The sequence below is a fragment of the Balaenoptera ricei genome, chromosome 7 (genome assembly GCF_028023285.1).
Source record: "Balaenoptera ricei isolate mBalRic1 chromosome 7, mBalRic1.hap2, whole genome shotgun sequence".
Classification (NCBI taxonomy): domain Eukaryota; kingdom Metazoa; phylum Chordata; class Mammalia; order Artiodactyla; family Balaenopteridae; genus Balaenoptera; species Balaenoptera ricei.
This window is the reverse complement of record NC_082645.1, coordinates 114,549,981-114,576,190: the sequence shown is the minus strand read 5'-3', so window position 1 is coordinate 114,576,190 and position 26,210 is coordinate 114,549,981. Positions and strand designations below refer to the sequence as shown.

General features: G+C 60.9%; 4 protein-coding genes across 11 annotated transcripts in view; all 4 read right to left on the bottom strand.

Moving 5' to 3' along the window:
- The window catches only part of EIF4E2 (eukaryotic translation initiation factor 4E family member 2), a 28,654-nt gene extending 28,211 nt beyond the window's left edge, over positions 1-443 (bottom strand). For all 3 annotated transcript variants that reach the window (XM_059928948.1, XM_059928949.1, XM_059928947.1), the window contains exon 1: positions 351-443. In XM_059928948.1, coding sequence (XP_059784931.1) covers positions 351-370 — 20 coding nt within the window. In that variant the 5' untranslated portion in view covers positions 371-443. The remainder of the gene's footprint in view (positions 1-350) is intronic.
- A 1,806-nt stretch (positions 444-2,249) lies between these two features.
- CHRNG (cholinergic receptor nicotinic gamma subunit) lies at positions 2,250-7,634 on the bottom strand. The gene is made up of 12 exons (XM_059927492.1): positions 7,580-7,634; positions 7,243-7,382; positions 6,984-7,028; positions 6,705-6,814; positions 6,004-6,159; positions 5,138-5,235; positions 4,611-4,811; positions 4,321-4,435; positions 3,995-4,109; positions 3,049-3,265; positions 2,706-2,839; positions 2,250-2,423 (listed from the first exon to the last, which is right to left on the bottom strand). The coding sequence occupies exons 1-12, from the start codon at positions 7,632-7,634 to the stop codon at positions 2,250-2,252; spliced, it is 1,560 nt and encodes a 519-aa protein (XP_059783475.1).
- A 3,798-nt stretch (positions 7,635-11,432) lies between these two features.
- CHRND (cholinergic receptor nicotinic delta subunit) lies at positions 11,433-19,607 on the bottom strand. Of its 5 annotated transcripts, XM_059927487.1 has the most exons (13): positions 19,527-19,607; positions 19,143-19,288; positions 18,686-18,730; positions 18,036-18,145; positions 17,705-17,860; positions 17,378-17,487; positions 16,389-16,589; positions 15,166-15,277; positions 14,976-15,090; positions 13,976-14,180; positions 13,768-13,886; positions 12,852-13,076; positions 11,433-11,671 (listed from the first exon to the last, which is right to left on the bottom strand). In XM_059927487.1, the coding sequence occupies exons 1-12, from the start codon at positions 19,576-19,578 to the stop codon at positions 12,894-12,896; spliced, it is 1,554 nt and encodes a 517-aa protein (XP_059783470.1). In that variant the 5' UTR covers positions 19,579-19,607; the 3' UTR covers positions 11,433-11,671; positions 12,852-12,893. The 5 variants fall into 5 exon arrangements, with proteins under 5 accessions (XP_059783470.1, XP_059783469.1, XP_059783472.1 ...); XM_059927486.1 differs by lacking the exon at positions 11,433-11,671 and having other exon boundaries at positions 12,614-13,076; XM_059927489.1 differs by lacking the exons at positions 11,433-11,671; positions 17,705-17,860 and having other exon boundaries at positions 12,614-13,076.
- Positions 19,608-20,398: 791 nt separating this feature from the next.
- PRSS56 (serine protease 56) lies at positions 20,399-25,352 on the bottom strand. Of its 2 annotated transcripts, none has more exons than XM_059927484.1 (13): positions 25,253-25,352; positions 24,498-24,605; positions 24,021-24,074; positions 23,715-23,904; positions 23,249-23,348; positions 23,002-23,161; positions 22,619-22,761; positions 22,209-22,371; positions 21,837-22,013; positions 21,587-21,751; positions 21,445-21,507; positions 20,961-21,067; positions 20,399-20,596 (listed from the first exon to the last, which is right to left on the bottom strand). In XM_059927484.1, the coding sequence occupies exons 1-13, from the start codon at positions 25,350-25,352 to the stop codon at positions 20,399-20,401; spliced, it is 1,728 nt and encodes a 575-aa protein (XP_059783467.1). The 2 variants fall into 2 exon arrangements, with proteins under 2 accessions (XP_059783467.1, XP_059783468.1); XM_059927485.1 differs by having other exon boundaries at positions 22,212-22,371.
- Positions 25,353-26,210: the final 858 nt, after the last annotated feature.

Sequence of the window (26,210 nt, the reverse complement as noted above, 5' to 3'; positions counted from 1 at the left end):
GGAAACACCCAAACCTCCGGTCTCCGCCCCTCCACGCCGCTGGCAACCCGCACCCGCCCGGCAGGGTGTCCGAAAATCTCCTTCCAGGCGGCACGGCTCCCTCCTCCCGCCCGGACCCCGCACTTCGCTCTGGGTCCATACGACCCTGGGGTCCCTGAGACCCCTGCATCCCTCCTCCCCAACCCCCTCCTCCCCGCCGGCCGCCCAGGCCCGGCCGGCCCGCAGCCCTAACCAGGAAGGGAGGCCGGTGCCGCAGTTTGCGCCGCCGGCGGTGCCGGCGGTCCCGGCGGGGCCGGACGCGGGGAACGGTTGGGGGAAGGGGCCCCGGGAGGCGGCCACGCGCGACTCACGCGTCGAACTTGTTGTTCATCCTCTCGCCGCCGCCGTCGCCACTGCCTCACGGAGTGACTTCCGCTCCGCCAGGTCCCTCCGCCTAGGGTCCGACCACTTCCGGTTGCGCGGAGCGCAGCGGAACGTCGGCGCGCTGGCCGGGAAGGGGGCGGGTATGCCAGGACGCAGTCGTCGGGCGGTTGCGCGGAGCTGCTCAGGTTCGGTGGCCACGCGGGCTGCGGGCCTCGGCTCTCCCCCCTGTGCTTGCCCGCCGCCCGCCCGCCCTGCCCAGGGGAGCGCGTGCTGACCCCCTCCCGCGGCGGGCTCCGAGAAAGACAGCTCCGAGTAGCTGACGGCGCAGACTCTGGATTCAAGGCTCCCGACTCCAACCCCAGTGGGGCTGCACGATCCTGGACTGTCTCTTAACCTCCCTGAGGCTCTTTCTTCTTTGGTACTGGCCATACTATACTGTAGTACCCGCCTCTTCAGGTTGCCGTGTGGATTGAACGAGATAATCAGTTTCAGGCGCTAGACACAGTAACCCTTCATAAGTGGGGGCTATTGTTAATCTTTGCTTACTTGTGCCAGGAGCTACAGAGCTGATCTCCGCCTTCTGAGGCAGTCAGGTTGAGAGACTCACTCCAGGTGACTAAGCTAGTAGAGAGGCTTACAGGAACCAGAGATGGTCCCACCGTCATCAAATTGCCTGACGCTCCAAATACTGCTGGTGATTGATCCCCAAAGCCAGCAACCCTGTACTTGGGGGAGGTCCTCTCCCCCCACAACAATGTCCCATTGTCAGGTCTTTAACATTTTTTTATCACTTTCACCCGCACCTTTGATCCTGTGATGAGGGGAGATAGGAACTGATATCTGTGCCCATATTTACAGATGAGGAAACAGGCTCAGGGAGCACAAATGACTTGCCCAAGTTGTCTTGTCACCAACAAAACTCAGGCCCCAGTTACACTCTCAAAGCATGGCCTTACTCCCGGCCCCACCCCCACCCCTGAAAGACCCCGGCCCTCATTTCCTAAGTGGGGCAAAGGGAGGCTGGTCAGGGTCTCCTCCCTGCCTCCCTGCCTCGCTCTTCCTTGAGACCAGTGCAAATTCCCTGGCCTTTGAGAAGAGAAGGAAGAGGCATCCGTTTTCCAGGCCATAGAACTTTCTTAGAGGGTCTAAGATTGGGTCAGTGTTGGGAATTGTGGACTCCAACCCTTATTTAGCCATCATTGTTCTGGGACGCCCCTCTTACTCTAGGCCCCAATTTGCCCATCCTAAACATGGGGGAATAGTGATTCTTGCTTATCCATAATGCTGTGAGGAGCTCTTAACAATGAAAAAAGATAATAAAAGTCATACAATGTTTGGTGATCGATGGCAAAAAAATGCATCTGAATGGAAAGGTCACTGGTGCACATGAGTATTGGGTGCTTACAGCCCCAAGAAAGTAGGCAGATGCCAGCTGGAGTGGGCTGCTCCCCTTCTTTTGATAGAGCATTGGCTGCTACTCTTCACTTCTCTCTTGACTTCCTTCCTTTAGGAGCCTGCAGGGAACTTGTAAAAGGGAAGGGAGGCCCAGGCCTGGAGGGGTAGGACCTTGCCTAGTTGGGGATAGGATAAAACGGAGTCCTTAGGACTTCAGAAATGATGGGGGTTGATAACACTTTGCTCAAGTGAGGGGAGTGCCAGGAATAGCAAGCCAGTGCCATGTAGATGCCGATCCCACTAACACACTCTGCCAGCATCCCATCCCCAACCACTCCAGGGCTCCAGCTCTGTCTTTTTATTTCCCCAGCTTTTCTCAGGAACAGTTGGCTCACATGGCCCTGAAGGGTGCTTCCCAAAGAGCATACTCATGACCTCAGCAGCAGAACACAGCTGATAAGACTCCACATGGCTAGCAGCAATTGGTTGGCTCAGTCAGATGAGGGCAGGTAGGAGCGGGGGTCTCCAGGGAATGGCAGGGCAGGCATCCTGTTGTAGTGGGCCATGAGGAAGATTCCAGCAGTGCCACAGACAAAGAGCGAGAGCATGACCAGGAAGCAGACGCGGTCTAGCACTCGGCCCACCAGGAACCATTCCTTGTTCCCCTGAGGGTGAGAGGCAGGGGATGAGATGACCAGCGGTGGCACCAAGCTGGATCCCTGTACCAACCTTGGCCATCCAGCAGGCCTCTGTTCTTCATTTCCTTGAGCCCTTCTCACCTACTTCCAGGCCTCAACCGGCTTCTTCCACGGGCCTCTGGCCCCACTTGCAGTTCCACTTTTTCCATCCTATTGCCCTACCATGGCCACCCCACTCATCCTGCCCCATCTCAGGTCCAAGTCCCTCACCAGGTACTCAAACCCCAACCCCACCCCTGACTGGCTTACACTATCAAAGTGACTCTGCTGGTACCGGGCGCAGGCAATGAGGTTGCAGGCTTCCACACAGGCCTGGATGGCTGGGGCGGCCTGCTTCAGGCTGCCACACCACTCCTGGCTCTGCCCTGACTCCGGGCCTTTCTCTGTGGAAGAGAGAGAGTAAGGTTTGGGAGTAGAATGGAGGAGAAACAGTCTGAGAAAGTGGCCTCTCCTTAGAAACCCCAACCCCTCTCTCCCCAACCTGGACACTTGCCCAACACTCATCTGCTGTCCCTGGCACCTTGGCCAACAGACACTTCCTGTCTGAAGTCCCTGGGGAGGAGTGTCCCCAGTGTCACACCCGCTGCCTCACCTAGCTTCTCCAGCGCTGCCCTTACTAGCCCATTGCGCTGGTGCTGCCGGAAGAGGAGTTCACTGCGGGGCAGGCAGAGGGCCACCTCCTCCCCAGCTGTGATTGACCACCCCGTGGAGGGCCCATTCTGTAGCCGGGGCCGGGCGTCCTGCACAGCCGCTGGGGCCAGCGGGCGAATGTGCATCCGCAGCAGCTGGGGCAAGAGCCGCAGGAACACCTGAGGAGGGGATGTCATGGGCGGCTTAGCTTAGCGGCCAGCAGACCTTCCTGGGTGATTGGGCGGCCAGGCTGGGCTTCGGAGCAGAAGGTGATGGTCGGCACGAAGGGTTCATGCACTGGGGGCCCGGAGGCTGCACTTCAGGGGCAGTGGCTTGGCCCTGGTACAGCTTACCTGTTCTGCGTCAGACACTGAACCTGGGCCCCCAAACTTTTGTGCACATAAGAATCACCAGGGCACTTGCTGGAAACACAGGTTCCTGGGCCCCACCCCTGGCCCAGGATGCCTGGGGTAGGCTGGGAATCTGCATTTGTAACAAGGGTCCCAGCTGACTGCTGCAGGTGGGCTGCAGATCACACGGGCACTGGAGCCAGACTGCCCGGGCAGAATCCTGCTTCCTCCACTTTCTAGCCATGCGACCTCAAGTAAACTATTTACCCTTTCTGTGATTCAGTTTCCTCATATGTAAACTGGAGATGATACTAATACCCACTTCACAGGGGATTTATGAAGATTAAGTAAGTTAGTATACGTAATACACCTGCCACATAGTAAGCGCCTGATGTTATTATTGATCCATTTGGGCATGTGCTTCTAGATGCACATGGGGCAGGTTAGCTGCTGAATGTGGTAGGTGAGGAATATGCCCAGGGACAGGAGTGCAGGGGAAGGTGCATGTAAGCGGAAAGGGCAGGAGGATGCTGGAGTGGGCGGGGGCGGGGAGCTTGCCTTGCGGACCCCTCGAGCCATGGAGTGTGTGTGTGGGGACCGCAAAGACACGTTGAGCACGACCACAGCATTCACAACAATCAGGATTGTCACCACCAGGAGGAAGGTCAAGTACCTGCCGGGGTGGGGTAGGCAGGAGGTGGGGCTGGCCCTTCGACACTCCACCCCGGATAACATCCCCACCCATAGTGGCTGATTCCCCCAGATCCCTTGGGGTGATGGGCTGGCATTGAGGATGATGGGGATGGGGGTGGCAGGAGGGCAGTACCCTGTGTTCCTGAGAAGGGAGGGGAGGAGGTGGGCACAGGCATGAGGACCGGCCTTACTTGCTGATGAGTGGCACCGCCTGGGAGGTCTCAGGCACCTTCTTGGCCACAAGGAAGAGGAAGACAGTCTGGGCCAGGAGCACGTTGATGGCGACGGTACACTTCTGACCACCCGCTGCCCATGACCAAGAGGCCTTCAGAGCGGATCTCAACCTCCCCACCGTGGGGCACCCCCCTCCCCACAAGGAGTCCATGTCCCCGGTCCCAGGTCATGGTGCCATTCTGCCCTTCCAGCTATCCCTTGTGCTGCCGGCCGGGGCCATGGCTCCCCTCCCACAGGCGCTAGGTACCCTTGGCAGGAAGGAAGTAGATGAGGATGGCCACAGAGGAGATGAGTACACAGGGCGCAATAATGTTGATGACGTAGAAGAGGGGCTTGCGCTGGATAAGCAGGTAGAAGACGACCTTCTGGTGGCCGGCCTCCTCGGCTGGTGCCGCCTCATCCAGCAGCATCTTGGCTGGCCGGTGCCGGATGGCCCACTCTCCATTTTCTGCGGGCAGCAGGCTGGGGTGGGCACAGGGAGTGCGGGCGGGCAGATCCCTGCAGCCCGTGTGACCCAGCTACAGAGCAACCAGCATGTGCCCAAAGGAGCGCCATTGAGGGATGGGAACAGTGTGGGAGGATGGATGCTTGATCCCCCTCCCGCCAAAACTGGAGTAATTTTCATGGGGAAAATCAGAGGTTTGCTGGACCTTTAAATATATGTATTTTGTGGTTTACTGTAGTTTTCATCTTGTGTTACACGGGAGGGGGCGTGATCTCAGCCTGGCCCTGCCCGCATAGCCAGGTCCAGCAGGGGCCTTGGGTGGAGGTTACCTGTGAAGGCCTCGGGGTCTATGAAAATCCACTCGATGGTCTGACCATCTTCCTGGCTCAGCTGCAGATTGATCTCGTTGGTGCTGTAGGTCTGGGACCTGGGAGATGGGGAGGGAAAGAGGATAAATTTGAGTGTGTGTAGACTCACCCATGAGGTCACATAGACCATCACCTGAGGGCAACTGTGGGCCGCTTTGCCTCAAAAAGTGCAGCCAGGAATTTCTGAGTTCTCCACAAAACCCTGGCACGAGATGGGGCTGGGGCGGGGAGTCAGGCTCTTTGGGGTCTGGGGAAGTTTGTGTTGAAGGACCAGGAGACCGCAGCTCAATGTGCTGCCCTGGTGGCAAGAGCCCAGGGCCACCCCGTGTTCCTCCCTCCCACCATCTCCAGGGCAGGAGGGGCCAATGGTGAGAACAGAGGAGAACAGTGTGTACCTCTCGGGTCTGCTTACTGAGGAGGGTCTCAGGAAGACTGTTCCTCTAAAATCCGGGGAAACCCTCTCACAGACCCCCTTTCCCCCATTAATGGACGAGGATACTGAGACAGCGCCGTCCTCTCCGTGGGGCTGTAGGGCGTAGCGGTCTAGTGTGGGTGTGCATGTGTGTCGGCGTGTGTGTGCCTTCTCGCCCACCCATCCCAGTCACTGACGTCTCTCCTCCGGGCACAGGCAGAGAAACTGAGGCAGTGAAGGAGGATGAGTGAGGGGACCGAGGCTTAGCAGGGAGGGACACGGGCATCTTCAGGCATCTGGGCCTGAGACAGACGCAGAGGCCCCAGGGAGGTGGAGCCAGGCCCCTGGGTCCCCACCCGACCAGGGCCCCTCTTAGAGCGGCTCCCGAAATCCCCACCCCAGCCAATGGCCTTACTGGAAGATGAGGGAGCAGTTCTGCCAGTCGAAGGGGAAGTAGGTGACAGAGACGGGGCAGGAGGAGCGGAAGATGGCGGGCGGCAGCCAGTAGACGCAGCCGTCGGGAGACACGAGCACGTTGCAGTAGAGGGCCACCTCGAATACGCCGTCCACGCTGCGCACAGGCCAGGCCACGTGTGGATGGGGCCCGGGGACACCAACCCTTCCCAGCCCGCCACACCCCTGCCCGGTCTCCTCCTGGCCTGGGGACCACTCCTCCCCCAGCCCCCTCCCCGCCCCCCCTTCCCCACCCCCCACGCGCCAGGCTCCCTCGGCCCAGCTCCTAATCGCTGCCGCTCTCCCCAACTCTCTTCATTAATGGTCATGACAGCAACTGACAGCGGTTAAGCTCCCACAGAGTGCCAGAGCCAGAGGGCAGCCCTTCCCGCGCCTGTCCTGTGGGCCCCCGAGAGAGCTGTCCTCGTCCCCACGTTAGAGGGACGGCGGCCCACCCAGGCGGCCCAGCCCGGAGGTGGTGGAGCCGGGTCTGGGATCAGGTCTGCTGGCCCCGGGCCCTACCCTTAGCCCCGCGCCCCAGTGCCCGCGGTGTCCCCGGGCTGCACCCTCTGTTCGCCTGCCTCTTTCTCCCAGAGCCCCCTTGTCCTGCTGGGTCCGCCCTTGTGTCTGTCTGTCCCCCCACTGCCCACGCCGCCTCCTCACTTGTTCTCCAGCACGACGTCCGGCCGCCACACCATGGTGGACGGCACCCGCAGCACCCACAGGCCGTCGTAGTCACGTGGGTCCCAGCGCAGGCGGTAGTCACACCACTGCTGCGGGGGGAGGGGTTGCCAGGCCCCCCGACCCCCAGGAATGGGGGCCCAGCCCGGGGGGGCAGGAGAGGCAGGGATGGGATGGGAGGGAAACAGGCAGCTGTGAGGGCCTTGGGGCCCCAGGGTGGGAGCTGCTAGAGGAAAAGAGGGCGGCAGGGCGGCTTCTTACCATTTCTATCCAGACGTTGGTGGTGAGGGCCTCCTCTCGTTCATTCTGGGGGCGCAGAACAGAGGGCTAAGCCCCCAGGTGGTAGTCCCTGCAAGACCCCAGCCTCTTGGGCGGCCCCCATGGGAGTTTTCCAGCTCCCTGGTCTCTCCCCGGTGGGCCCTGCCTGCTCCCGGCCACCGGAGCCAGCCCCTTCCTCTCCCCCCAATCCCAGGGGCAGGGTGGGATCCCCTCCTGCCCCGTCCTACAGGCCTGTGCTCACCAGGGAGATGAGGTTGGTGAGGGTGAGCTTCAGGCTGACGTTGACCACGTCTGAATCGTGCTTGGCGGGCCTCAGGTGGGGGACGTAGCTGTGCATCAGGTCCCCGAGCAGACGCTCCTCCTGGTTCCGGCCCTGGGCTCCTGCGACAGACAGCGGTGAGCCTGGGTACAGGGGCTTTGGGGCAGAATGAGGGGGAGGCCATGGGAGGGTGTGACATGGAGAAGTAGGGAACCGGGTGTGGGGGACAGGCTCCAGTAGCCCCCCAGACCCTCCATCCCCTGAGGCCTTGGACCCCTGCTCCTGGCCTCTCCAGGCCCCAGACCCCCTGTGTCCGCACCCAGGCAGACAGCCAACAGTGGCAGAAGGAGCAGCGGCCTCTGGCCCCCGTGCATGGCGCCACAGCTCTCTGCAGTGACAGGGGTGGGACTGCAGCTCCTCAGGACTGGGATAGAGGGATGCAGGCTCTGGGTCTCATGTAACAGCCCACACTCCCTCCCCAGCCAGCCCAGCCAGGCCAGCCCCACCAGCTGTCTGACCACAGCACTGTCAGCTGTTCCAGGATGGACACAATGCCGGGCTCAGGTTACCTGGGCTGAGGAGAACAGAGGGGCCCTGTCTGCCCTGACAGAGACGGTCCAGCCTCCATCCCCACTCTCAGGCTCAGCCGACCCAGTCCTCTGTCCATGTTCCAGCCGGGGGGCTGAGGACGCAGCCGGGGACAGATGGGTGTGGGAGAGAAAGGCAGAGCGCTGAGGAAGGGCCCCGACCGAGGACCCTTCCTCCTGCCCCCTCCAGCGGGTCAGGATCTGGGGAGGTGTGAAGGCCGTTGGGTAAGCATGTTTTGTACCTGAGTTTCTCTATGGCATGGTCCCTGACATCTTCATGGGTCACTCCACTAGACTGAGACACTGGAGGGTCAAGTGCCTATAGGAGAGATGCACTGGGGCCCCCAGGCAATGACACCTTAATGCAAATGAGGCGGTCAAGTCAGGGTTCTCTGGTCTTTGAGGCATGGAACTCGGGTCTGGTAAGCTTTAAAGGAAGGAGAGCCAAGGAAGATTTGGAACGCAGGCTCCAGGGAATAGGACAGCCCCTGAATAGGGGCTCCTCAGTGGGGCCTCAGTATTTATTAAATCATCCACAGATTTACGGAGTTCCCAGTGTGTGGCAGGACAGCTCTAGGCCAGGGGGACCCAGGGATGAGCCCGAGCCGCTCACAGGATCTCACAGTCCAAGGGGGGCAGGCAGGCAAGATCAAGGTCGTGGCCCCTGTAGAGTCAGATGACGGGACCTAGAGGGGCCAGAAAAGCAGCTCCATCCACGCTGTGGTTTGTGGTCAGGGGAAGAGTGGGGCTGAGGCTGATCTAGGAGCCGAGGGCCCTGCTGTGCGCTGGCCACCTGTCTTCTGACCAGCTATTTGAAGCAGACAGGTCAACATGACCCAATACGTGGGCAAGACGGGAAACACAGGTTCCCATATGTGCCGCCCACCCTTCAGCCTCCTGTGGGAGAGGGTGGTGGAGGCCTCTGAGGGCTGGAGGGAAAGCACCATTTGAGGATGTGTCCCCCTCCCCCCAAGCAAATGGTGTCTGTGGCATTTTAGCATGTGTCAGTAAACTAGAAGCCAGCCCACGTGCCCTGTCCTTGGAGATCCAGATGAGGTTTGTTCAGACCCCAGCCCCCTGCAGCGGGGCCACAAGTCCCTGCTGTCTTCTCCAGGACTTTGCGGTGGGCAGGGGGATGACAGTGGTGGCCCCTGTCTTCCCTGATCTACCTCGGTCCTTGCGTTCGGTCCTGCTCTGTGCTCCACACTCAGTTTTCCTGGACAGGCCCGCCCCCAGTACCCCCCCAGACTTCGCTCTCACCACGCATCTAGCTGTGTAGCCCACTTTCCCTGGAGTATACAAAGCCAATGGCTCCTTCTCCCCACTTTGCCCTCTGGTGTCCCCTGGACTCAACTCCCTCACCCGTTTTGCGGAGCAGTATCTCTCCTCCTCTCTGCTCTCCTCCAAGACGGCTCTTTGCCCCAGATAATTAATGGCTTCTGCTAAATCATGGACCACCTATCGCCCTCCCCCTCCACCACCCCAGGCATAGGTAGTCAGCTGACGCCTGACATTTCTGACTTTCTCTCTCCCCTTCCCTACAAGTGTCTGGGAGGGAAAAGGAAGACTCTGGAGGTTGAATTCCCTCTGGTAGGAACTGTGCCACCTCCCTCTGGATGCAGATTTTATTTATTTTAAAGTTTTTTTGGATGCAGATTTTAACCCCTGTTTTCTCCCCTCCTCTCTGCTCTGAGAGGTCCCTTTGGTGTTCTCAGGGGGGTGAGGCATCTCTGAGGAGTGGCAGTTTCGGCCCTGGAAGGGTTAAGGGGGGAAGTATGGGGCCCATTAAGACAGGGGCCCCCAACTCGGGCCGTGGACCGGTACTGGGCCGTGCGCTGTTAGGAACCAAGGCCGCACAGCAGGAGGTGAGCAAAGCTTCATCTGCTGCTCCCCGTCGCTCGCATCACCTCCTGAACCATCCCACCCCACGCAGCCACCGGTCCGCAGAAAAACTGTCTTCCACGAAACCGATCCCTGGTGTCAAAAAGGTTGGGAATCGCTGCATTAAGAGAAAATCTGTAGTCCTCACTCACTAACAACTTTGCCGCCTTCTACTCCAGAGGCTGGACAAGCAAAATGCTTGTTTCCCAGGCTCACTTGCAGATGGGGTGGCCGTGTGATAACATCTTGACCAATGGAGTGTCTGCTGAAGTCAGCTGAGGGGCTTCAGCGTTTTCTTCCTGATAAAAGGGTCAGAAATCGCTTTCCCCTTTCCTGCCTTGAACATGACGTGAAGTGTGGAGCTGTGGCAGTCACTGTGCTACCTGAGGCAACAAGCCGGAGGACAAAGCCAGCACGCTAAGAGGGAGGGCTGGGCAGAGAGCACAGAGCTGGGTCCCTCATAACTTTGTGGGGCAGCTGAGCCAATGCAGCAGCCACCATCTTGAGATTCTTACTATGTGAGAAAGAAAGAGGAAACATTATTCTTTTAAACCACGGTTCTCTGGGTTTTTCTGTTCCTTACAGCCCAGTGCGTTCCTGATGGATTCATCGCCCTTTGAAAGAGGGTGGGTAGCCCTGCTGGCCTGGGGAGAGTGTGTAGGGACTCCCTCTGGCTTCATGGGAAGCTGGCCCCTGTGGGTATGACTTCCTTGGGAGGGAAGGAGATGGGGTTCCATGTCACCCAGAGGGTGGACCAGTCCTGACAGCACCCTGGGGCTGGAGTGTTGGGGAAGTGGGTGCTGTCGGGGGACCCACTGTGACCCTGGGAACCTGCTAAAGAGGCACCCTTGGTCTAGTGGGGCATTGGGGGTTGTCTTCTCTGAAAGGTTTACAGCCACCTGAGCAGGCTTGACACACTGAGGCCTCAGTATTGGACTGTGTAAAACCTGCTGCCAACAGCATCACCATGTGGCGAAGCAAAGCAACGACAGTGGTTGAGGGATCAGATCTGGGCCCTCTTGTCTCTGGGCACGAGACAGGGACCCCCCAGAGTTGGTGAAAAATTCCAGGGAAGACCCGGACTGCCTGCTCATCTGAAGGGTGTAAGTCTAAGCTAGTTTTCCTATTCAGAGGGGAACAAATTAAAGACTTGTACCTTGAATTTTCAGAAGGTTCATATTGGAAAGCAGAAGTAAGTAGAGTCAGTTTTGGTTTTAAATGGTTTATCTTTTCTTCAGTTCCATGGGAAAACCAAACATTTTGCCTTCTATATACCTGAGCTCAGGAGGTCACTGATTCCCTCTGAGGGACGTGGGTTCAGCTGGGAGACTCAAGCCTGCACATCAAGGAGGTGAAGAATCAGGTCCTCCAACCTGCTCCAGTCCCCTGTCAGTCACCACGCCAGGCTTGGATGCAGGAGGCCCTTGTGAGGGCCCCAAGGGCCTGTCCTCAGTGACTGAGGCCCACGAATGAGGAATGAGATAAATAACCACCCCTAAAATTAGCAGGACACATGTAACTACCTTTACTCCTACTAGCAAATTTGATCTTCAAGACGCCTCATGAGCTGGACTTATCCACTTTGCAGATGAGAAAACTGAAGCTGAGAGATGAGGGATGGTTCGCCCAAGGTCACACTGCTAGTGTAACAAACCACCCCAAAGCTTTGTCTCTTAACATGACAAACGTTTAATATCTCACACAGTTTCTGAGGGTCAGGAATCCAGGAGCAGCTTAGCTGGGTGGCTCTGGCTCAGAGGCTTTTGTGGGGATACGATCTCATCTGAAGGCTCCACTGTGGCTGAAGGAGCCACTTCAGCTGGATGATCCATTTCCAAGGTCACTCACAGGGCTGTTGGCCGGAGGCCTCAGTTACTTGCCATCTGGACCTCTCCACAGGGCTGCTCATCATGCCCCTGGCTTCCCCAAAGTCAGAGAGCCAACTAAGAATGAATGAGGGAGGGAGAGCAAGAGAGAGAGAAAGAGAGTGGCTGCAATGTCTTTTACGACCTGATCTTGGAAGTGACACACTGTCACTTCTGCCTCCTTCTATGGGTCACACAGACCAATCTTGGTACCGTGTGGGAGGGTATGAATGCCAGGAGGTGTGGCTCACTGGGGCCACCTTGGAGGTGGGCTACCACACAGAACTACATCCTACTGCTCCTGCAGCCTCAGCCCTTGGCCTTTGGGATAGGACTGGCAGGGGCTCCCTTTGGGGTGGAGTTGCCAGATTTAGCAAATTAAAATACAGGATTCCCAGTTAAATTTGAATTTCAGGTAAACAATGAATCATTTTTTAGTATAAGTATGTCCCAAGTCTTGTCTGGCCAACCCTATTTTGGGGAGGAGGAGTAGGTGCTCAAGGGGACAAGCCTGTGGGGATGGCCGAGTTCTGGGGCTTTAGGATGGTGCGTGTGACCTGAGGTTGACAGGCTGACCTCTGGCCTCTGTGGATGCTGAACCTGACCCTTCCACCCCCATCCTCAGCTTCCCAGGGGGACCCAGGTAGAGTGGCCAAGGCAGAAAGGGCTGGGGAACGCCATTCTGCAATCCTGATGCTCCCGAACCTGCCAAAAAACTCCTTCCCTAGTGGGCCTGGAGAGAGAGGCATCCCCAGCCTCGGCTCCAGGTGGGGCCTCAGAAGCCCAAGACTAAGGGGTTGGCGGAAGGAGGTGGCTGGAGGAGCCGGGAAGTAAAGGCCCAGGACCCCACCTGTTCCACCCCCACTTGGGGGAGGGGGAGGCAAGAAGATGTCTTTGTCTTTCTGACCCCTCACAGAGGGGTCCCAAAAGGCCAGCCTGAGTGGCATCCCCCCTGGTCCCTGAGCCAGCCCTCTGCCTCCCCCCAAATCGTCCTGCCCCACCCCCAGCTGATGTCCACTCTCAGGCCTTCTCCGGTGGCTCCTGGCTTTATGTGCAAAGGAACCACTGTTGAGAATTAGCGCTTCCCCCTCCCTCCCTTGACCTCAGCTCATCTCTGCCCCAGCCTGGCAGGACCAACTGGGCTCAAAGTCTCAGGGCTGGGAATTGGTCTGCCCAGGAAGAGCTAGTTGTTTCCCAGACAGCCCTGTCCACACAGCTATCCACCCCACCCCCTGTACATCCCTTTCGGGCCAACCACCTGCCCTGGTTGTTGGGCCAGGCCAGGGAGGGCAGGCCCACTCTAGATGAAGCGCTTGTCCTGCTCCTGGTAGGAGAAGGGGTCCCCAGGGAAAGGCTGAGGTGGAGGCTGGTTGTAGGCGCCCTGCAGGAAGATCCAGGCTGTGCCCACCACCATGATGGGTGTCACCACAAACAGGCAGAGTCGGTCCACTGTGCGGGCTATCCGATTCCAGCAGTCTTTCTCCTGGGGGCAAGGGTGACAGAGACAGTGGGGTGAGAAGGGACCTCAAACCACAGACTCACACCCCAAGCTGGGGCCCATGGCCTCGGCGTATCTGTGGGGCCTGCCTCGGGCTTGCAGCAGATGGGATGTGCTGCCATGTCCCCAGCAAAGGCCCAGGCCCACCTCCAGCCACAGGCGGGGCTGGTCATTCTGTCTGTCCAGGAGACAGAGAGCAGGCCCACAGACTCCCCCCCAGCCTCTCAGTGCTGCCACTAGCCTGCATGTGAACTAGAAAAATATGCCCCTTTGTCAGGGGAGAATTTTTTAAAGGTGTATAGTACTGAACAACCATATAAGGCTGCCCTTTAAATGTCTGGCTTTGTCTGGAGTATCAGGCTGGGAGTTGAGCAGGGACAGATAATGATTGGCAGCTGGGAGAAAAAAGGGACCCTAAGGGAGGTCCAGAGTGTGGCCCCAACAGGGCAGAGCTGTGTGCCTGTGTGTATATCTGAGTGTGTGCCTGGCCCCGCACACGGCTATGGGATTTCAGGCAGGGGATCCCCCTCCCCGAGAGGCCTGGAATCTGCACCCACTGTGAACTCCGTCTAAGTTGGTAGGTATCTCTGAGGGGAACTGTGCCCCCTTAAGATAGGATGTGCTCGATCAGTGCACTACTTGAACATCTGTACACAGCAACCCTGTGGCTACTCACCTCATTGTAATTGTTCTGGTCCTTCATGTGGTTGACGATGAAGTTGGCCCCATCCACAGCTGGCTTCAGCTCACTGAAGAGCTCCTGCTGGGCCTGCTCAGAGCCTACTGGGGGCCGACCTGTGGACACCAGGCCAGAGGTGGGCATGGGGCCTGCCCTCACCCCATCTCCCACGGATGGGCCGAACTCCAAGCCATTAGGGACCCACGTGCGGTGGTGAGGCGCCGGGCCAGCCCATGACGCTCTGACTGCTTCTCAAACATGAGGTCACTTCGGGACTTCAGCGAGAAGTACTCCTCTGCCTTGGAGATGTAGCCCAGGGAGCTGCTCCTCCGGATCAGGGTGCCAGGGCTGGGCCCATCCTCTGCCGGACGGGACATGTGCAGGACCTCAGGCAGGGTCTCCAGGAAGAGCTATGGCAGGTCAGAGGGGCCATTTTACAAACGTGGGTCACCTTCACACATCCAAACATCTGTGACTCCATTCCTGGCTTGCCACAAAGTGCTCCCCAGTCTGACGCTGTCATTTATTCTTCTGATCCCCTACTCATGGACAATTAGGTTGCTTCCAACTCTCTCATTACAGCATGGAGAAGAACTCATTTGTTGAAAATGAATTATATATGAAAAAAAAAAAGTAAGAAAAATGCTCCCAACGCAGGGCTAAGACCAAAAAAGTTGCTAAACTATCCTCAGCTGTCCCCAAACAACCAGGTGGCCCTGCAGAGGCCAGGAGGCAAGGACAGTCCCCTTCCTGGGCACCCTGCCCCCACAGTGCTCACCTTCCTTTGAATCAAGGTATAACAAACACAGTTGACTCAACAAATCTTAAGCATGTAGCTAGATGAAATTTTACAGATGCATTCAGCTGTGTAAACACCTCTCAGATAAGATAAGAACTGTATCTCAAAAATGTTCCCTCCTGCCTCACCCCCATCAATTCCTCCCCACACCCAGAGGGAACCACCATCCTGCCTTCTAGCACTAAAGGTTGGTTTTGCCTGTCCTTGAACTTCACAGAAAGGAAACCTTGCAGTCTCTTTAGCATGGGGCTTCTTTTATGTAATATCCAGCCTGGGGCGTGGGGGGCAGCAGGGGCACTTTTGCTGCCGGGTAGCACCCCCTGTCGTGTGTACCGCCGTGGCTTCACCCGTCTCCCTGCAGAGAGGCACGTGGACAACCTCCAGCTTTTGGCTGTCGAGCCCTCACCTTCTTGACTCCCTCAGACAGCACGTGGGTGCTGGGCGTGCGGAAGTGGATGTTGAGTACGACGACACAGATCACCACAACCATGGTCACCAGCACCATGCCAAAGAGCAGGAACCTGCGGGCACAGGTGCAGCCTGGAGCCCCCGCCCGGGCGAGGAGCGGGGGTGAGGCAGGCAGGGATGGCACTCACTTGCCGATGAGGGGGATGGCCATGGACGTGGCCGGCAGCCTCTTGGAGATGAGCAGCAGGAAGACAGACTGGGCCAGGAGCACCGAGATGGCCATTGATGTCTTCTCGCCACCTGGGGAGCCCATCCTTAGCTGTGACCTCTGGCCCAGGGCCCGGAGGGTCCCACGGTGGCCCCTGCACTACTGTTCACAATGCCATGGTGCCCTGAGCTAAGGAGCTGCCACTTACTGCTAGGTGACCTTGGGCAAGCAGCCTAACCTCTCTGTGCCTCAGTTTCCTCAACCATTAAAAGCTGGGAGGCCAAAGTGAGAGAGTGTGTGTTAAATGCTCAGACGCTGCCTGGCACTGGGTGAGAGCTCAAGGAACCCCTGCTTTCCTCGTTAGCCAATCCCCTGCCACTCAGCCCTCCTAAATCACAGACCTTCTCTGTCCCTCCCCCACACAGGAAGCCCCAGGGCATCCTCACACCCAGATGACATTCCTGCTCTCGGCCCTTTGCTCCGAGACCCCAGCCCAGCACTGCCCTGCTCTTCCCACCTGCGCCCCTGAGTGTGCTGTGCCGTGCTGGCCCCCGTGGTCTTGGGTCCATGGCCCTGCCCCAGCGCTGCTTCTCGGTCAGCAATGCACCTCGCAGCCAGGCTCCAGCTCCCACCCCACCGCCCCCAGGCTGCACTCCTAGTCTTGTAGTTTCTACCCTGTCTGTCAGGGTCCGGGGAGGGGTCACATTTGTCTCTGGAACTCACTGTGCCCTGCTCATAGTAAATGTCCTGGAGCCAAGTGACCACAGATGACATGTGCCCTTCTAGAACCAGGTGTGTGTAGATTGCACGTCCCATGCCCTGGCTTCCCAGAGACCTTGTTATCCACCCATTGGCTCAAATGCCAGGCCCACGGTCACACAGTGGTGACCACACAGGCCCGATCTCTGCCCTGACAGAGGGACACTTTTGTAGTTCTCCCTAGGGTCCTTGGGAAGCCCATCATGAGAGGCAGAAGGGAGGTCCAAGAGGGATGGAACCCCCAGGGGCCCTGTCCACTTGGGGGATGTCTGACAGGGTCACAGAGCCTTCCCGCTGACAGGCCATGTGCCCCTCGTTCCTGGACCCTGGGCAGGGAGCACCAGCAGTGGTGACCCCCAAGTGGCTCCCAGGAGGAAGTGAGGGGCAGGGCGGGGGTGGCCGAGCTCAGGGGCCCTCGGGGACGGGGCCGGGGGCTGGGCTCACAGTCTGCAGGCAGGTAGAAGACCAGGTTGATCATGAAGGAGATGAGCACGCAGGGCACCAGGATGTTGATGACGTAGAAGAGCGGCTTGCGGCGGATGATGAGGTAGAAGGTGACGTCCTGGCGGCTGGGACTGTCCAGTGAGGCACTGGGGTCCACGTTGATCCTGGCCGGCCGGTGCACTATCTCCCACTCCCCGTTCTCTGAGGGTGGCACATGGATGCCTTGGGGTCAGGCCGGGCAAGGGGGCCGGGTGTGGGGTGGGGTGGGGGGCGGGCCTTGGGGCAGGCCGGGGGGCGGGGGGGTGCTGGGTGGAGTGAACCAGCCCAGAGGCGCAGCCAGGCCTTTTGGCAGGGGCCTGAGGGGCTTGGGAGTGGGGTGGGGGCACGGAGGAGTGTTCACGCTCTGTTTCTGGGTATCTTTCCCTGGGGGTTGGGATGGAAGTTTCACTCTACATGGGGGAAGTTTTCCTCTGGGACCAATTTTTTTTTTTCTCCTTGGAAAAAATAGAAGCTGAGGCCATATGTGGTTCAAATAAGGAGGCCTGGGGATAACAAGGCAGTGAGAGTAAGAACCCTCCTCCCCATGATGTACCAGCCTTGGGACCAGCAGGATGTGGGTCTCCTCTGACAGACAGGGGCAAGCGGTAGGGCCCAGTAAAAGATCTGAGCCTGGTCACAGAGAGGGGAGGGGACAACATACACACCATCAGGATGACAGCCAAAGCCCCAACCGTCCCCTGGGCCCTCTGGGGACAGCAGGGCTAACCACCCCCCTCATCTGTCGGCCACACCATCCCCAGGAACCCTGCTCAGACCGGGAAGGGTCTGGCCTGTCTGTGCCTATCTGCACGCCTGTGTTCCTGTGTGTCCATGTCCTAGGTGTGTGTATGCACACGTGCATCTCTGGGGTGGGGATGTCAGTGTGACTGTATCCTTGGGGGGGGGGGGGTCTGAGGGGCCAGCCCACCCAGCAGCTGCTGCTCCGGCACCTGTGAAGCCCTCGGGGTCGATGATGATCCACTCCACGGGGTAGTAGCGGCCATCCTCTTCATCCTGCTTCAGGCTCAGGGTGATCTCCTTGGCCGTGTACTTGAGTGAACTGGGGAGGGTAGTGGGCAGAGGGTGGTCCTCAGCCGCTGGCTGGTGCCACCGATGGGGGAAAGGCTAGCGTAGGAGGTTCACGGTTGGAGGGGGCCACGGTGGGGCTGGGAAGCTCTAATCCGGACAGACCAGGGGCCTCTGCCTGAGGGTGTTTACCTCCCTCAGCCCCTGGCGGGGTGCCCTGGGGGGAGGGGTGGCTGGAGAAGTGGGTGCACCTGAACTTGAGGGAGCAGTTCTGCCAGTCGAAGGGGAAGTAGGTGACGGAGATGGGGCAAGAGGAGCGGAAGATGGCGGGCGGCAGCCAGTACACGTAGCCTGAGGGGTAGATGAGCACATTGCAGGAGTAGGAAATCTGGAAGGAGCCGTCATTGCTGGGGGACAGGGACAAGGGCCACAGTGAGTGCTGGCCAGCTGGGAACTGGCCGAGCTGGGGGAGGCAGAGGAGGGCGGGCAGTCAGAAGCTTGGGACTGGAGGGGGAGGCTCAAGACGCCTAAGGGAGGGAGGCAGAGTGGTGGAGGGGAAGCCAGGGGGGGCTGCGGCTCAACTTGTTCTCCAGCACTATCTCTGGGAGCCACACCATGTCAGACGGCAGACGCAGGACGCTGATGTTCCCAAAATCTTTGGCATCCCACTTCAGCCGGCTGTCTGTCCAGCCCTGGAAGCCCAAAAGAAATGTCAGCAGTGGGCTCTGCTGTTGTCCGGGCTCCCCCGTTCCCCCCGCTCCCCGACCAACCACTTCCCTGGGGGAAGACTGGACAGGGTCTGGGGCTGGGACAAAAGAGGTTGGGGGAGGTGGGTACAGAGTCAGGACTCAGGTCTGTTGTGTACAGCCGTGTAGGATGTGCACTGCACCACTAAGGGAGCACAATTTCCCTTGTGGACATAGAAGACTTACATCTGTATTAGGAGTTTCTGACAGGTAGCACACAGTGTCTTCTAATAAAATCAAGATACTGTGACAATTTTCCCTAGGTGAAGATCCTAATCCACAGAAGGCTCTCTCTGGGCTTGTGGCAGCACCAGCTGATGGGAAGGGCGGTCGGGCCCGGGGTTTGTCTGTAGGCAGGAACCAGTCCCTCCCGGAGGACAGTGTCTGACTGAGGCAGGTTGGGGATCCCCAAGCAGAAGCGAGCACAGGCGAACCTGGGCCCTGCACCCTCCCCACCCCCAGCTCTGTGCGGGGTGTTCTCCTTACGTGCTCAATCCACACGTTAGTGGTGAGGGTCTCTTCAACTTCTTTCTGTAATCAAACAGGAGGACTGTCCCCCCGGGGCCTGCACCCTTTCACCAGGCACCTACTCTCGGCTGCCACCCAGGGGAAACCGCGACAATGGCCTGCCCCCAGCAGTCAGGAGTGGATGGATAGACCAGGAAGCAGGGTGGGCATATGGCCTCTCACGTGTGTCATGGGTGCGAAACGGGGGCACCCAGAACTGAAGCTGGAAGGAACGGGGCATCCTCAGCCCAAGGCCTGTGGGCAGCACGCAGAGGCGTGGAGAGGGCCCGAGCACATTTCCCAGGGAGAGGAGCTACCAGAGGCCGGGATGGGGCCTTGACCTTCCTCTACGGCCATCCCAGGCCGGGAGACAGCCAGGCCTCCAGGAAGCCATCCCTGCCACTGTCCCCCAGCCCAGCCAGGAGGGGCCACTCACCAGGGAGATGAGGTTGGAGAGGGTGAGGGCCAGGGTGACCTCCACGGTCTCCTCTTTGTGCGCCGTGGGCCGCAGCTCCTTGTCGTACTTCTTCTCCTCAAACAGGTGCCGGATCAGCCGCTCCTCCTCGTTCAAGCCCCAGCTGCCTGGGGAGGGTCGGGGACAGGGGCCCGGGAAGGACGCCGCCCTGAGGTCCTGCTGGGCCTGGAGCGGGCCCCGGGGGGTTGGCCCCTCCAGGGAGGAATGGCAGTGGGAAGTGGGGAGGTGGGCCTGACGCTGGGAGAGGGAGCCCCACGTAGGAGGGGACGGGAGGGGAGCATGCTGTGGGGGACCTGGGTAGGGGTCCTGAGGGACCCTCCAGGGAGGGGTGATGGCCACTCTTACCACACACGACCAGGGCAGCCAGCAGCCCCAGAGTTAACACGGGCCCCTCCATCCTGTTCCTCTGACTGGGTCTTGGGTCCGCCGCTCCTATCGGCAGGGCTGGGGAATGTGGGCAGGTGGCCGAGGGGACAGGTGCAGGGTGGGGGGCGGCACCAAGGGAAGAGGCCGCCGGAAGCGCAATCTGACACCTCGAGGCTCTGTGGCAGGCTGGAGAAACTGGGGCAGGTGATGCGGGCGTGGGGACAGGGACTGGCCAGCCGGGCAGGAGCCCAAGGACACGAGGCGAAGATCCCAGGCTGGGACTCCCCACCGCTAGTGGTGAGGGTGGGGGCCGGGTGGAGAGGCGGGACATTGGGGGCGGCACTCGTCAGCCATGGACAGCAGGGTGGTGACAGGCGGCGGTACTGCCATTTCTTGGGAGGTCGACCGACACGCTGAGATGGGGGGCTCTGCCGCCCCTCTCCAGTGTCTTTGTGACCTCTATCAACTAACTGTTTCTGGAGGCTGGGCCCTAACCCCAGAGATCCCATGTCCACCCACCCCAGTCCCATCCTAAGAAAGCTCTGGAGTGGTCTCCGTAGATCATAAATAATGTTTATTAAAGCAGTTGTGATCTTCCGATGGTACATCTGGGGAGGTACGCTGGGCCCAGGGCCCCTTCCCCCACGCCCCCGCCCGCACCCAACTCTGGCCATGACAGTCTGTCATCATGTTCCCTGGATCCTCCGCAGGCCCTGGGAGCAGTAGTCCTGACCAGGGGCTGCGGGGGGAGACACGGCTCAGGGCCACCTGGCTGGGGGAACCTGAGGGCTGAGTGGGTGGTGCCCCTTCCTCCCCAGCCCTCGGCCCTGCCTTGAACCCATCCGGGGTCCCTAGGGCTCTGCCTCCGCCAGGGCTGCCAAGCGGAAGGCCTGTAGGGCCTGCACCAGCAACCGGGGAAGGCTTTGTGCCAGCGTGGCTGGCTCCAGACCCACCAGGCCGCCGAAGACCACGTGCCGGCCCCCCAAGCCTGCCCAAACCCAGGCTCGGAAGAGCCCGGTCAGTGTCTTGGAGCCCAGGTCTGCCAGGACCTGCAGAGGGAGGAGACAACTCAGGGGCCCACAACCCCACTCTTGGTCCCTTCCTCCTTGCCCCCAGAAACTCTCACTCAGACCCACCCCTTCCCCAGCCCCCTCCCCCAATCCTGCACACTTTCTGCTCACTTGGACACCACCACAAGCTCCTCCACTCACACCTCCCCCCACTCCTTCACACCCACCTAGCACCCAGCTCACACACAGCCGCCCTCCCCATCCCCTTCCCCTTGGGCACCACCCACTACCTCCACCCCAGGCTGCTGGGGGAGGGTCTCTCCTGTCTCCCTCCCCATCAGGGCTGACCCAGGTTAGCCTTCCGAGGCCACTGCGAAGGAGTCTGGGAAGCCTGGGAACCCACCTCGTGAAAGTCCATGGCCAGGCGCTCGGAGGGGACCTGCAAGATCCAGGCATGGGTGCCCTGGAGGGCAGCCAACTTCTGCCACAGGGGCTCCAGCCCAGGGCAGCCTGCAGGAAGGGGAGAGACTTTGGGAATACGAGGGAACTGACACTAGCACGGAGCCGGGGTGGTGTTCCCACCAGTGCCTCTGGACCCCTCCCAGTGGGCAGATTTCTCCTCCTGCTACAGATGGGGCGGCCGAGGGGCAGCCAAGGCTCAGAGAGGTTAAAGGATAGCACAAAGCCCAGCATCTGTTGACACTGATGAGGACCCAAAGTCACAAGTTCCCCCAAAGAACCATCCGCCCTGCTGCGAGGGAGGGGGAGAGCGGGTCTGCCCGCGGGGTGAAACTGCCTCCCAGCGCAGACCCCGGGAGAATCCCCTGCGGGCCTCGGCCCGCCCTTGGCCTAGTCCACTGGCGACCGCCGGCAGGGGGCGTCATTACCGTTCGCTTCCCCGCGCTGCTCCGACCTCCGCTTCGGGAGCCCAGTGCCTGCCGTCCGCGATCCTGGGGAGCTGCAGGGTTAGGGGAACGCCTCGGCCGCGCTGGGGTGGGGCGGGGGCTGGGCTGCGAGGGCTTGGGGTACCTGAGTGCAGCCGCTGCTCGCGGGAGGGGTGCCTGGGAGGATCCCGGAAAGACGGAGCCGGCCGAACCAGGGCCGGGGCCAGGGGCCGCGCCCACGGACGCGGGCCGAACAGCTCCTGGGCGCCCCGCAGCAGCTCCAGTAGGGTGTGCGCCAGCGAGCGCAGCTCTGCGGGCGGGACAAGGGTCCGACCGGCTGTCAGACGTGGGCCAGACCCTCGGGCCCCCGGCCCAGCCCCAGGAACGGGACTGACCACATCGCCGCCGGCGCTGCAGGCACTGCTGGTGCGCCAGGCGCGCACAGGCGCCCGCGGGCCCCAGGCACAGGTGGGCGTAGAAGGCACAGGGCGGGGCGGCATCTGCCAGCGGCTCCTCCGACGGGTCCCAAGCCAGAAGCTCCCTGCAGCTGGGCTCGCGGCTGAAGGGGGCGGCTGCGAGGGGCGTCAGGGGCTAGCCCACTCCACCCCCGCTCTCCGCTTTAGGCCCTAGCCCCCAAAGCCCTCCCTGGGAGGAAGATAGGCTTTCCCGACGCAGGAGGCTGGGGGCGGCGGCAGGGTGGAAACGGGCTCGTCCCCGGGCAGTCTGCCGGACACTCTGGGGAGGCGGAATAGGGACGGGGCGCTCACCACTCATCTGCTCCTGGAGCCAGTCCTTGAACACAGCCACACGGGTGTAGACCCCAGGCTTCCCTGGCTCCCCGCATCCGTCCCCCCAGGAGGTGACTCCGTACAGGACCTCCCTGGGGCGGGGGCCAGGCTCAGAACAGGTCAGGGGGCCTCCAGAGTCACCCTGCGAGGATCCGAGCCAAGAGAGAGGGCACTGCATCGATCCATGTCACCCTCAATGACAGCCTTATGCCTGGCAGGGTAAAGCAGCTCTGAGCTCTACTGGGGGTTACCACTCTTCGACCCATTTTAGAGATGAGGATATAGAGGCTCAGAGAAGTTGAGTGACAGCCTGATTGTAGAAGGAAAGGAGGCCGTCCCGCCCCTGAGGAGTGGCCCACTACTACCCTCCGATCAGTCGGGGCTCATACCTGGCACGAGTCAATGCCCCCGGCCAGGTAGCCGGCACAGAGCATGCTGCTGGGGCGCAGCCCTGGCCCCAGGGCCCTTCTGCAGGTGTCGGCGCTGAGCAGGGGCACACGGGCTTCCCTCACCGCCTCAGCCTCAGGCCCATCTACAGGGAAGCAGTGGAAGGGGCTCAGGCCTGAAGGGCAGGGGTCCTGCTTCTAGGGTCTCCCTCCCCCCACTGCCCTCCTTGACTCCCCCCCCCTTTGCGAGATGGGCAGCATTTTGTGAAGACAGCTGGGTGTAGGTCACAATTCTTACACCCCAGCCTTCCCAAACTCCATCACCCCAGCCCCCCAATCTTCCCACGCACACGCGCGGCTCACCCAGGCCCTGCCCTGCCTAGTACCTTCGATGAGGGCACCCCAGCCCGCGATGGCGCAGGCGGTGCCTGCGGGGGGCTCCTGGGGCTCTTGGGGCAGGCACACGGGGCGCGCCGCCCCTGTCGGGCTCACCGGCGTCCACAGCTGCACCAGGGCCAGGTCGTTGTGGAAGGTCCGAGGGTCAAACTGGGGAGGGGGTGGCGGCGCAGCGTCAGCGCGGGTGGGGGTGGGGTGCTGTTCCCAACTCTGAGGGCCTGGGGGCTGCCCTCTCACCTTGGGGTGGGGCAAGATGCGGTTCACCGGCACCTCCTCCGCCTGCTCCCCCCGGGGCCCCTCGGCCAGCGTCACCGTCCACAGAAGCTCGTTCGGGGCGCTGCGGCGCGAGCGGCGGGAGACACGCAGCACAAGGATGCAGAGAGGTCCCCTGGAGACCCTGCCCTCCGCCCACGGGCACCACCCTGCGAGCCCGCGCGCCGGGCTGTTTCTCCGCCTGGGGGCAGGGAGGGCGGGCCCGGGAGAAGCCGCGACGCCGAGTGGGGAGAAGGCCCGGGACGGTGAGCCCCCGGAGAATCCGCGACCTGGCTGGGCCGCCCGGGCGCCTTGAGGCGGGAAAGGGGACGGCAGCCGCCAGGGGGCAGCAGAGACCGGTCCTCGCGCTTGGTGCCCTCCAGCCGACCCCGGAAGAGCGGGACCCCGCATTGGGGATCCGGGCTGGGCAGGGGCCTGGGGCCCGACGTACCCCGCGAAGCAGTGCGCCGCCGTGAGCACCCAGGACGCCGCCACCAGGACGCCGCCGCACAGAGGCTGCCCGCCGAGTTGCAGCCTCACCAGCCAGGGCCAGGCCCCGGGCGGTGCCGCGCTGCCCCCCACAATGCGGCCTTGCGCCCGCGTCACGTTGACAGCGCCCGGGCGCCTCTCGCCACACGGCCCTAGAAAGGCCGAAGCGGCGTCAGGAGGAACGAGTCCCACTCATCCTCACCACTGAGACCCCTCCAGGGTCCACCCTGCTCTCAGCCCTGCCCGCCTCGAGCCTTTTCAGCCTCACCTGGCTCAGGTGGATCCTGGAGGAGGGGGGCGCGAGGCCCGGGACGCCCAGGTGCTGCTGAGAAACAGACCTCTGAGCCTCGCGGACGGCCTTCCATTCTTCTCCACCCCAGGCTGAGCCTGAGCCCTCCCGCCACCTCACCCGGCACCCCATGCACACCTACCCGCCCCCCACCCCTTACCCTGCCCAGTAGCACTCAGAGTCTGTTTCAGCTGCCATAAATTTCTCACTGTTCACCAAATAAGCCCAGACTTATTTGTTCCTGCCCTCCTGCCTTTGCACATGCTGTGCCCGTGCCTGGTGTGCCCTTTCCACTTGAGGAGACCTTCCTGAGCATCATCTTGGTTGCAGCCTCACCCAGTCTCTGTCCCCAAGAGGGGGTCAAGTCTGAAGGGAGGGGACGGGGTGGACGGGAGAACGGGCCCAGGGCAGTCAGCGCCAGCTCACCAGGGCATGGGGGGGTGTGATTGGCACAACTTCGGCACTCATGCAGTCTGTGCTGGATCTCCATCACCACCCGATTTACTGCCCACTGGGCGCTCCTCTGGGCAGCCTGCAACACTTTCGTCCCCTGGGCTGACAGAGCTGCTAGGACATGGGGCACAAGTCATGCACCGTGGGGGAAGAGCTCCTCCGCCTTGCCCCAGCCCTGAGCCCTGCCTTGGGAGACCCGGTGGGGAAGCAGGTTGGGCTCCAGGAGCCCTGGGACAGAATGGGGATGTCAGAGAGCCCCACGGCCCCAGGCCCCAGCACACAGAGCAGACGGTCTCAGATTCTCAGCCCGAGATACCTCTGTAATTTCAGCTGAGCTGGGCTGGAATCTTTGAAAACGGCTTTTCCTTAAAAACCTTGAAAAACAGCACTCCAAAGGTATAGATATTATAGAACTCAGGCTTACTGACACAAAATAACCATGGCCGAGTTGCCCACGTTGGGGTCCAGATAGCCAAGGGGATGCCGCCCTGGGCCCCTTCCTCCCTGCTAAACCCAGAACCTTCTGGAAAACACGCCTTTTGGCAGTGCTTGCCGGCTCCCCTTCCCCTTCCACCCTCGTCCTCCCCTTTCCTCTCCCACCTGTGTCTCAGTTCCTGGCCCCTTCTCCCAGCAGGGTGGGCAGAAAGGGCCAAAGGTCCTTGTGAGTTGGGAGGGCAAGCTCACGTCCCCCTGCCCGAGACCCACTTGCTCTGTGCTCCTCCCGCCTCGGCCTCTCCCTCAGAGCAGCCTGGGCTCACCTTGCAGGGTGCTGGGGGGCACGCGCGTGTACAGTGGGTGCCCGCGGGCAGACCGCGGGCCTGGGAGGGGCGGCAGCAGCAGCAGCAAAGCCAGCAGCATGGTGACCGGGAGCCCCGGCAAGCGGCCCTGTGCTCTCTTCCCCTCGGGGTTCACCCTCCAGGCGTTATCCTTTGCTGCCTGCCCCTGGGCGCTCAGTTCTTGTTCCTCAAATCATCTGGTTCTATTCTTTTACATCAAAATCACCGGCTTCCCTTGGTCTGTTCCTCACCTGGCCCTTAACTCCCAGGAGCCCACAGGGGAAATGGGGCTTGGGGGGCTATATAGAGGACAGACTGGGGGGGAACACGGGAGGGGGGCCAGGGTGGGGGGGAGGGAACGGGGTAGTGGGCTCGACCCTCACCTTTGAAGTCTCATCATCCGGGCTCTGAGGCCCCCCTTCTGTCAAAGGAGCCCTTGTTTCTGCGGCTCCATCAAAGGGGCCTGGACAGGCCAGAAGAGCTGACGGTTGGGCTGGGGGCCAGGCAGAGGGGGGCTGGTGGGCAGGGGCTGGCCCTGTCTCCAGGGCTCAGAGCGGGTGGCGGGGGGCGGGATTCCCATCTGCCCCTCTTCCCCGAGGAGTTTACAGCTATGCTGGGGGCAGACGCTCCTGGAGGGAGGAGACAGGGGGTGTCTGAGGGTCCTCAGCAGCCCCAACCCCTGAGGAGGTGCCCGAGCTCCCAGCCTCTCTGCCCCTAATTGCTTGGCAGTGTCCCTCCCCAATGTGGCCATTTCTAAAGATGATCAAAGCGCCCTAATTAGCGCAGTAATTGCTGCACTGGGGGTAGTGGGGTGGGAAGAAGCAGAGGCAGGCGGACGCTGGAGTGGCCCAGAGAGGAAGGCGGGAGATGAAAGGCCCCACCAGTGGCCCAGTTTGGGAAGGACAGGCCCCAGCCGCTTCTGCTGCTCTCCCAGACCCCC